This window comes from Mesocricetus auratus, unplaced genomic scaffold (genome assembly GCF_017639785.1).
Source record: "Mesocricetus auratus isolate SY011 unplaced genomic scaffold, BCM_Maur_2.0 Super-Scaffold_100022, whole genome shotgun sequence".
Classification (NCBI taxonomy): Eukaryota; Metazoa; Chordata; class Mammalia; order Rodentia; family Cricetidae; genus Mesocricetus; species Mesocricetus auratus.
In genome coordinates, this window is record NW_024429203.1 from 33005310 (window position 1) to 33016447 (window position 11138).

Sequence of the window (11138 nt, forward strand, 5' to 3'; positions counted from 1 at the left end):
GGTATTCCACATATATGTACAAACATGTGTTGTCTGTCTACCTCCATTAGTAATGAGTTCTTCTCCAGGACAGGGAAGATGACTCAGTAGGTCAAGTGCTTGCTTCACAAGCATGAAGACCTGAATTTGGAGCTCCAGCACCCACATAAAAGCTGAACACACTGAGAGGCAGAAAACGGTAGATCCCAGGGCCAGAGAGTTTACTTCAAACAGCAACTCCAAGTTCAGTGACAGACCCTGCCTCAAAAACTCAGGTGAAGAGTGATAGCGGAGGACACCCGATACCAACCTCTAACTTCCACAAACATACGCATGGGTACATACCTGCATGCTTGCACACACACACACACACACACACACACACACACACACATACACACACACACACACACACACACACAGACACACACACACACACACACAGACACACACACACACACACACACACAGACGCACAGACGCACGCACGCACGCACTCACTCACTCACTCATTCACTCACTCACTCACTCACTCACTCACACCAACAACAACAAAAATGTTTTCCCAGATGCTACGGCCTTGCTCCCAGATTTATATGGTGCACTGTAGGTACTTGATACAACCACAGTGGAAGGGAAAATTAATCAGCATGGAACTTCCCCACCAAGACACTAAAAGCCTCTGGGAGGGCAGGATACATCAAATTTAAATCCAGGGCTTTGCTAACAGGGGCAGTGCTGTGACTGCAGCCAGTGTCTACTCCTCAGCTGAGGCAAAGACTGGAGGTTTTGAGAAGAGGCCAAAGTCAGCAGTTCATCTGCCCCTCACCAGGCTGCTATGGTTGTCTCCTGCTAGTGACTCTAGTCAGTCTGTCCCTTACCAGGCTGCTGTGGTAGCCACCTGCTAGTGACTCTAGCCAGCCAAAACGCCCAGCCCCAAAGCTTCAAGAAAAGCACCTGCCAGTCCAGAGGTAATAGGACTCCTGTGTGCTGCAGGCATTGGGGAGGGTGTGGGTTCAGGCAAATGAGCTCCATCACATACAGATATAAAGGACTGCACCCATCAGAACTTATTTCCCATCAGCACTCACCAGGATGGAGGGCGGCCCAGAGCAACTGCATCTGAACAAGGCAATAGGGGAGGCAGGGGATGGGCAAGCCTTGGCTGAAATCCAGGAGTTGGCTCTGAAGTGGTTCATGGAGACACAGGCACCCTCTATCCTGCAGAATGGAGCTCTGCCCCCCTGGTTTCATGGATTCATCACCCGAAAGTAAGACAGCCCCTGACAACATGGCCAGCATGGCCCACGGTTCCTTAGGATAAAGAATATCACCCAAGGATTCTGGAACTCTTCCTGACCTTTCTCTCACTAGCAGGACCCTAGGGGTGGAGATGGCAGATTGAGGAAGCTTCTGGAGGCAGGGATGAAGGATATTTCCTTTGTGGGGTCTTTGCAGCTATGGGAAGGACAGAAAGTGGACCTGTGGGGGCTGGGCATGTTTAGATGAGTTCTGAGTATCTTGGCAAAAGTTAAAAGATTGCCATGCACCAGCACTGGAATGCTATTGTCACTAAACTGGAAAACTGGCCAGGAAGCCTAGACACATGCTTACCCTGGCATAGGGGCTTTGTGGGATTTGGCATTGCGGTTGCTCTAGATTGCCAAGCTTCCCTATACTAGATGGAGGAAGGAATGAGAGGCAAAGCCCACCAGGTCCTGGCCCAGTGCCTCACACAACACCAGAGACAGTTGTATGGATCACATGAGGCTGTGTGTTCAGCAGGGACCTGCACCTGCTTTAAGGGATTCTACATATTCATTTGACACTGACCCCTACAAATTACGAAGGTAGTTCTGACTTGGCGAGTAAGTGGATAAGGAAATATATGGTCTGCGTTCTGCCAAGCCAAAAAAATCTAGAATTTTCCGCTGTGCCTCCAAAACATTTGGCATGGTGTAAAAGGACATTCAGGGGGTGGGAGGTGAGTTCCTGTAAACTTCTCTTATAGCCAAGCAGTTCTTTGCTGCAGAAACTCTTATGCAGTATACATCTTGCATAACTGTACACCTAGCCCCAAGAGAGGGGTTCCTGCCAATGCAAAAGTCTCCAGCCACATGGCATCATTCTTACTATGTATTTATCCAGGTGGAGAGCAGGTAGCTGCAGGCAGTGTCTACTGCACCTGCTGGGAAGGCTGCAGTGGGGAGGGGAAGCTGCCTCAGGACTCACATCCAACTCCAGGCTGAGTCTTTAGTTTGCTCAGGTGAGCCAGCACCAAGCATGGATTGTACCTTGAGAGGCCTCAGAGCCAGTCAGAGCTCTAAAAAGGTTCTCTATCAAGGACTAAAAGGCTGCCTCAATCTAGGGCCCAAGGCCAAGGCTTGCAAGGATCGTGAGACAGGTCTAATTCAGACTGCTTGCTTGTTATGAAGGTTCAAACCCCAGTTAATGGCATGTCCTCTGTCCAGGCAGACAGAGCAGCTACTCAGGGACAAAGCTCTCGGTTCCTTCCTTGTCCGCCTCAGTGACCGGGCCGTCGGCTACATCTTGTCTTACAGGTAAGTGGGAAGCCCTTTATGCAGGGCCAGGCAGCCTAGGAGACTCCATAACGCAGAGCCTGCTGATAAACACGGAGGCCTAGAAAGCCCTGTCTGGTTTTCCCTGGGGCTCTACTCCATGATTCATCCATCCCATGCTTGGATAACCCTTTCTGAGCAGCAGCACTGAACATATGCCAAGGACGGTGCTGCGGCCTTCAAGGGGATGAGGGGAGGCAGATAAAACACCTTCCTGCTGGGCACAGGTGAAGGAGGAATAGCTATTTGCTGGTGGGAAGGAGGCATGGTTGGGTATAAGAAGATCTTCTAGCCGGGCGGTGGTGGTGCACGCCTTTAATCCCAGCACTCGGGAGGCAGAGGCTGGCGGATCTCTGTGAGTTCGAGGCCGGGCTGGACCGACAGCCTCCAGAACAATACAGAGAAACCCTGTCTCGTAAAACCAAAAAAAAGAAAAAAAAAAAAGAAGAAGAAGAATAAGAAGATCTTCTAGAAGATGGACTGGCATGAACAGAAGTGCAAGATTTTGGGAGCCCCCAGGTCTCTAGGTGCAGCAGGATACAGGGTATCTGGGGACAGGATAGCCTTGTATGAGATTCTGATACAGAGAAGGGATCCAAGGAGACTGTCACTTCACCAGGAGGGAGAACTGTAGATAGTGCAGAGGTGTAAAGGCTGTGGGGGACCCATGACATATTTGACTATGAAGATCTTGGGTCTTGCTAATGTAAGGCTATGAGACCAAAGAGGAGGAGACATGGGCCTAGTAGGAAGTCAGAGGTGATGGCTGTGAATCCCGGTCTGAACATAGGCTGAGTTGGGAAGGTAGAAGGCTCTCTCTGGAGACCGGAAGGAGGCCAGGGCTGCAGGGCAAACTTCCAAGTCTTCAGATTCTTATTCAAATTATATGCACAGACTCTCCTTGTTCAGATCCTAACCCAGAGGAAGTTCCTTTGCCTCTCTGTGCCTCTGCTGTCTCATATGTAAAAGAGGAACATTCTAGTTATCTGTCATACCATAGGAATATTGGAAGTGCTCAATAAGATGCTGCATTTGAAAGTGCCTGGCACAGAGAGCACAAACCATGGAAGGGATAAACAAATAGTAATCATTGATCAATGCTCATTTTTCCCCAGACACTATTTTGGGCACTCTGAAATATAATAAGCAAGCATTTTCCAAATATCTTTTCAGTTTTGATTTGATTTTTCTTTATCCTGTATTTCTTGGACTCTCTCTCTCTCTCTGTCTCTCTCTCTCTCTGTCTCTCTCTCTCTGTCTCTCTCTGTCTCTCTGTCTCTCTCTGTCTCTCTGTCTCTCTCTGTCTCTCTGTGTCTGTCTGTCTGTCTGTCTGTCTGTCTGTCTCTCTCTCTCTCTCTCTCTCTCTCTCTCTCTCTCTCTCTCTCTCTCTCTCTCGACCTTAGGCAGAATACCATCTTATAAACAACAGTGAGAGGAGGTGCTCAGAGAGGTAGAAATAGTCCAGAGGGACAGAAGAGTCCAGGGATGAGTCAGCATCCTGATTCCCATCATTCACTGTCGTTCCTGGTTTTCCTATAATTGGCACAAGGCACGTGATATCCAAATTGGGGGGATATACAAGGTGCAAAAATTAATGACTATACAAGGATCATAGATCCAAGATAGAAAACCATAGCCTTTCTTAAAGGAAACAAGAAAACATTCCAATAAGCAAACCAACTGCCTATGAATGGATAAACAAAAATTTCTTAGACATAAAAAGCACCCACTATAAAAGACTGATAAATTTGGATGTGAAGGCAATCTGGCTGCAACATCTGTCACCCTATTGATGGTCTGGATGGCTAGATGGAGTGTCTCCTTCCTCCCTCACCCCAACATGTGCGTCCTTCCTGAAGCATGCTTGGTTGAAGAGAATGACCTTCCCAGAATAGATGTGTGTGAATGTGTGTATGTGTGTGCATGTATATGTGTATGTGTGTGCATATGTCTGTGTGTGTGTATGTATGTGTGTCCATGTATGTATGTGTATGTATAGTGTGTGTGTATGTGAGTATATGTGTGTAAGTGTGTGTGTGTGTATACATGTCTTTTGATCCATCTTGTTCTTGCTGCTCTTTGACATATTCTGTAGAAGTTAGCACATGCATTCACAGAAGATAAGCATAACAGCTATATTTATAACAACATCAATAAGGAAACAGCCCAAATATCCAACAGACTATAGATTTTCTATCAGATGAGACACTACACATAACTTTTTTTTTTTTTTTTTTTTTTGGTTTGTAGAGACAGGGTTTCTCTGTGGCTTTGGAGGCTGTCCTGGAACTAGCTCTTTTTAGACCAGGCTGATCTTGAACTCTACACATAACTTTTGAAAGGAAGAAGTTTAATCTACTTGAACCTCAGTGAATCTGAAAAAAAAAAATACATTGAGTGAAGGAAGTGAGATACAAATGAGGATTTTTTCATAATTTTCATTTACTTGAAATTCCATAAAGGAAAAAAACAAACTATGGCAGTAGGGTCAGACACTGGCAGGGAGGGGCCAGGCAAGGTTTTATATCCTGATCTTCATGTGGTTACACGGGCATTTTTATGTCTAAAAATTCATCTTGCTGCATATCCATGATTTGTGTTCCACACCCATGTTCTGTGTTTAAATCATTCTCCCATTAAATAAAAGAAAAATCAAGAGGGTGGGGCTTTATAGGAGGGGAGGCTCCGTTGTTCTGGAGGATGAGTCTGGGTGATGCTGAATGGTAAAGGGTTGGATGGTGTCTTTACTGGAGGCTTTGGTACTTCCTTCCTCAGCGTTTTTATGTTTATGGGTTGTTACTCTTTTTCATCCATTTTGAGCCTCTGAAATACCGTATTAGCCAAGCATAGTAGCTTAAACCTATTGTCCTAGCACTGGAGAGACTGGGGCAGGAGGACCCACCCGAGTTGGAAGCCAACCTGGACCATATAGCCGTAGGCCAGCCTGAGTTATGAAGTGAGATTTTCTGTCAAGAATAAATGAGTAAACAATTAAAAGATTTAAAGTTAAGATAGCTAAGTAAATAGGGATCCGTGTTACAGCACTTACACAACATGTGTGAGGCCCTAGGTTTGGTCCCCAGTACCACATAAAACAACAACAACAACAACAACGAGATAAATTATTGCATAGTAAATCTCATGAGCAAGGTTTGGGGTTCCCTTGTTTTGTGTCAATGAGTGTCCCAATTATTCTACTTCCACCTCTGCCCTCCCTAAGAACAAGCTCAGGTTCTTCCCAGGGCCCTAGACATTTGAGCCCCCTGTCCCCGCCATTCCCAGGGAACACCGTAGATGCACATGGGAAGGGTAGCCGTTGGTCAGATGAGTCTGGGATGGAAATAGTCAGGGGCATAGCTGGTCCCCTTCAGCCAGCAGCCCAACCCAGCCCACATGTAATTGTGTTACAGGGGTAGTGATCGCTGCCGTCATTTTGTCATCAACCAGCTCCGAAATCGACGCTACCTTGTCTCAGGAGACACCCTCAGCCACAGCACTCTGGATGAGCTCTTACGCCATTACCAGGAGGTGCAGATTGAGCCTTTTGGGGAGACCCTTGCTGCTGCTTGCCCACGGGTAGGCACCCTTCTTCCCAGAGTGAGGGAGGTAGGACAGGGTGTCCAGGCTTGGGGTGGCAGTTACACAGGCACATCTTATCAAGGGAACTCAGAGGAGTCATGGCCCTCAATCAACAACGTTCCTTACCCACGGCCAGAAACCTAGTGGGATGTTCCTCTGCCGTCCCTGCAGGCAGTTGGAGGCTGCCAGTATATGACCATTATTATAATGTATCCTCACTGCCTCCAGCTAGAGGAAAATGACCTGTATGATGCTGTCAACACGGGCCTCCAGCAGACTAATCTGGAAAATCCAGCTGCCATGGAATTTCCCACTGTGGTTGCTGACAAGACCACCAGCCCCCGCCTTCCTTCAAAGCCTCAGGTCTCCTTCCTGCACACCAAGAAAGGCCTAGATGTGAGATCCTGGACTCTCTCAAAAGAGGAGAGTGTGGAGGTGAGAGCTGATGGCTGCTAGCCCGGGATGTGGGGGTCACGTCACAGTCAGGTCCTTAGAAACCACCAGAGCAGTATCTTCAGGCGTAGAGGGTGAGCATCAGGCCCACGGTGTAAGACGCACAACCTAGTGTCAGTCCCCAGGGATTCACCAGTGCTATGGCCTGCCCTGGTCAGATGGATAACACTCAAACCTAGACTAGACTTTTCTGCTTTCTCTCCATGAGGCTTTGTGTGAGGCACGTACTCTCTAAGTCTATTTACCATTCTTGATGTTTTTGGGAGGCCTCAATGAGAACAGTTATGAGATACCCAAAAACCACTTAGTAAACTGTAAAACGGGATGTCTGTATGATGGGATAGGCTCAGTGAATGTCCTTGATACGTAGACCACAGCATGCCAAGGATTTGGTTTTAGTGTTGCTTTTGTTTTGTTTTTCCAGACAGGGTTTCTCTGTGTAGCCCTGGCTGTTCTGGAACCCACTCTGTAGACCAGGCTGGCCTCAAACTCACAGAGATCTGCCTGCCTCTGCCTCCTGAGTGCTAGGAATTAAATATGTGTGCCACCACACCCAGCTGCCAAAGGAATTCTTATGCTCAGAATGAAACCTAAAATCTCCAGGGCCTACAAGAGCTTCTCCAGTATCCGAACCTCCTTCCCTTCCTCACCACGGTCCCACTGGCTTTCTAGATCTTCCTTAAGCCCATCAGCCTTTGAACTTGCCTGGGTCTCTTCTTACCACAGAGTGACATCACTTGTACTCTCCTCAAAAAGGCCACCTGACCTACAATACAGCACGTGTCGTTTTTCCCACTTGATATTTTCTCTACTGCTATCTGCCTTGCTCTCCACGGCACTGGTCATGAGCTGACATGAAACTACCTATGACGCATTCATATATCACATGCTACATCAAATCCTTGTACACTCTTTAGCACAGCCCCCACGGTATTGGTTTCCAAATTAGAATGTAAACCCAAGCTATCCTCAGGTCTTAAGACTGCCTGTCATGTACTGGTACTCAGTAAATATTTGTTGAAAGGACCCATGAGCTATGGACTTGGGATAAAACTCCTCTGAAAGGGTACATAGCAGTGAGTGAATGGGCCCATGGGGACCTGAGGGATCAATGGACCATGCTAGAGGCAGGAGGACCAGACAGGTTAAGTTTGGGTTGGCTCTTGAACTGGTTACCCTGGATGCCAAGGAAAAGACTGTACTTAGAATCATAGAGACAGGAAACATGAAGGTCATGAACCAACCCTTACATATGAAGCAAAAGAGGGGAGGGAAGGCTTATAAAGACAGCTCAGGGGGTGAGGTCACGGTAACAATGGGATGCTTTTAAAGGCATTCTCTGTCCCTCTCTCCCAGGCACCCACTAGAGTGCCTCCTATTCCTCAGAGAAGTCCCTCTCTCCTGGATGAGCCTTCTGCAGGCCCCAGTGACATCGTTTATGCAGACCTGAAGAAGATGAACCGGGCACAGCAAGGCCTGGGCACAGAGATGTGTGACAGGCACAGGCTAGCTCCAGCTGGCACCCTGGCTCATTCCCCAGGCAGGAAACCCTCAAAGAAACTCTCAGATGAAGACCAGAACAACCCCAATATCCCAGAGCCTGCTCCATCTGGGGTGAAGACAGACCAGAATGCTACCACGCCTTACACTTCCTTAGGATTTCCCCTGCCCCCTAATTCTGAGGCCCTGGGGTCACAGCCTACTACTTGGAGACAGGGGTTTCTAAAGTTGAGCCACGAGGCTCAGTCCTCCTCTGAGGCCAGCTCTATAGATACCTACCAGCTTGTTGGGACAGCAGGCCTACGACAGGAGGGTAGGGACAGACCAAACCAAGGAGGCAGTACTTACGAGCAGATTCCAACCTGCTGGCGTGTCACTGCCAAGCTCCCATACCCTGGAGTCAATCCCACATACAGCCAACTATCAGAGCCCATGGACTGTGGCTATGAGAAGATCATGGAGACCTCTCAGCTCCCAGAGCCAGGGAACACCTATGAGCAAATCCCAGCCTCCAAGAACAAGGACACTGGACGGGTGAACAAGGTGAGTTCCTGAGGGGGTGGGTGGCCAGGTCCTTACAAAATACCTGGTGATCCAGACATGGTGGCACACATCATTAATCCCAGCACTAGAATAGCAGAATCCGGAAGGGTTTTGTGAGTTTGAGGCGAGCCTGGCTTATATAGTGAACTCTAGGATGCCAGAACTATACAGAGAGAAACTATATATGGTCCTCAAGCATCAACAGTTTACTGCTCAGAAGTGCCCAGAACTTTTCCACCTGGTGATATACAAGTGAGAGAAGCAGCTGCTGGATTGTGGGGTGAAATTGAGGCTTCTAGCTCACCCAAGAGCTTCCTCTATGACAACCCAGGGCTGTGGGAACCACTGGGAGATAGCAAGGAGGCCCTTGGCCCTAGTCATGAGTAAGCAGCTCTCTAGCCTGTGGCTTTGTTCATGACAATTTCCCTTATGGGCAGGGCTGCCAAATTCATCAAGATAAAAATACAAGGCATCTAGTTAAATTTGAATTGTACATAAACCGATAGTTTTAATATGTCTCAAAAAATCATAAGGGTTTTTGTTTCGTTAGGTTTGCTTTGCTTTGCTTTTTCGAGACAGCGTTTCTCTGTGGCTTTGGAGGCTGTCCTGGAACTAGCTCTTGTAAACCAGGCTGGTCTCGAACTCACAGAGATCTGCCTGCTTCTGTCTCCTGAGTGCATAATGGTTTCTTATTTACCTAGAACTCGGATTTAACTGGGCAGCCTGTATTTTTACTTGGCAACCCTACCCAGGCTCTCTCTTCCTTGTCTGTAAAATGGGCTGACCATCTGATTATGCCCAAGGCAACTGCCCAAGGAAAGTGTCCCACATTCTCTCTTGACAAGACACTGTCAAGGTGGCTCTCGGTGAATAGGGTAACTATTTCTGAGAATTCATGATAGAGAGGAGGAGAACATGGAGGGGTGGGTAAGAACACCAGAGGGAGGTGGCTACTCCTGGGTCCCCAGGGAGGCAGCTGAGCCCACCAACCCTCTCTCAATCCCTCAGCTGCCTATACTTGCCAACAAGAGGGATGGGAGGGTCCCTTCCTGCAGACACAGCCTCCAGTTTGGGAAGCTGAAACTTCCCTCTTATGGCTTGGACATCCTGAGCTTTTGAGCAAAGGCTTGCAAGGGCCTGCTCCTCCCTCAGGGCAGGGCTGTGTCCTCCCACTCTAGCTCCTCCCTCAGGGAAGGACCCCAGGACATAGGGAAGACAGTGCTCTTCAGAATTTTCCACCTCTTTTTTACCTTCCTCTCTTCCCATTACCCTTCATTAGCCAAAAGCAAATCCTCATCTTAAGTTTGAAGGCCGAAAGTGGGCTTTGGGGCCCTCGAGAGGCTTGTGGGAGCCATGCCAGCATTGCATTCTGATGTCATTTCTCCAGCTTGGGCCCTCACCCTAGACTCAAGCTAAGAGCTTCTGACCCTGGGTCTTTCCTTCTCTGCTGGGGAGCCCAGGCCCCAACACCTCTCCCTTCCTTCCAGCCTGACAAGTTCCGGAGGTTCTTCTTCACAGACAAGAGGCACAAATTCTGAGGGAGGCCTGGCATCCAGAGGGTGTCCTGGTACCCAGGCTACACCTGGGATTACTGGATACCCTCAGTTCACCTGAAGACGTCCTACCACTGTGGAACCAGGCTCTGGGATACAGCCAGGATACCTCCTGGGAAGACATGGGAGAGACTTTGCCACAGCCTGCAACTCCTGGATATGTCCTCAATGCTGTCCATCCACACAGTGAAGGAAATAAAGCCAGCAAGAGTGAGGAGGATCTAAAGGCAGAGTTGGGTGAACATGAAGAGGCCTGGGCTGGTGAACATGTGGAGCTGTCTCACACCTCAGGTGCCTAACAAGCGTGTGGTGGGCCCCTTGCAAGACAGTCTTCCAACTGGCTAAACGACATCATGCTATTACTTCTGAGAACAACACCAGTTCCCTTCCTCATGGTGGTCTTGCTGGGTGATAGGAGAAGGCCAGGAGCCACCTCCTCTGTACCTGCCCTAGGAGGATTAGAGAAAGAGGCTGAGTCCAGCCAAGGTTCAGCCTCAAAAGCCCTGGCTGACCCCGACAGCAGGCTGAGAACTTCCCCTAGTCTTCCTGCCCAGCTTCTCCATCTTTATCCTAGCCTCACTACGCAGGCTCCTAGCTTGTGCTACAGATGAAGAGACTGAGACCACAACTCATTTGAGGACATAGCTGGTGAGGGCCTGAGCAGAGAGCCCGAGCATGGGATGCACTGCTGGGTATCATCTGGAGTCGGCCTATGTGAGCAAGTCACCCCTGCCTGCCCTCTGCCTCCAGCCAATCCTGACCTGTGGATCAACCCAGATTCCTCCATGAAACCCATCAGCCTAGTGGTTTTCCCTGCAGAGAGGTCCAGATCTCTACCTGCAACCCATTAGCACCTGACAGGGAGGGCAATGCTCCACCCCCCCCACCCCCACCCCAACCCCCCCACCCCCTCCTAAGACTTCCTGGACTGTCTGAAAGATACCACTGAGCA

The 11138-nt window shown here is 48.8% G+C and overlaps 1 protein-coding gene across 1 annotated transcript; it reads left to right on the forward strand.

The window, feature by feature from the left end:
• Positions 1-1074: 1074 nt before the first annotated feature.
• Positions 1075-11124, forward strand: Sh2d7 (SH2 domain containing 7). Its single transcript, XM_021226831.2, has 6 exons — positions 1075-1250; positions 2451-2540; positions 5969-6134; positions 6366-6572; positions 7947-8633; positions 10121-11124. The coding sequence occupies exons 1-6, from the start codon at positions 1075-1077 to the stop codon at positions 10169-10171; spliced, it is 1377 nt and encodes a 458-aa protein (XP_021082490.1). The 3' UTR covers positions 10172-11124.
• Positions 11125-11138: the final 14 nt, after the last annotated feature.

What these genes read in the sequence shown, in the direction of transcription:
- Sh2d7 (XM_021226831.2), top strand. Translation starts at nt 1,075, where the DNA reads ATGGAGGGCGGCCCAGAGCAACTGCATCTGAACAAGGCAATAGGGGAG. An exon ending in GGCTACATCTTGTCTTACAG is followed by an intron (nt 2,541 to 5,968) that starts GTAAGTGGGAAG and finishes ATTGTGTTACAG; the next exon opens with GGGTAGTGATCGCTGCCGTC. An exon ending in TTGCTGCTGCTTGCCCACGG is followed by an intron (nt 6,135 to 6,365) that starts GTAGGCACCCTT and finishes CACTGCCTCCAG; the next exon opens with CTAGAGGAAAATGACCTGTA.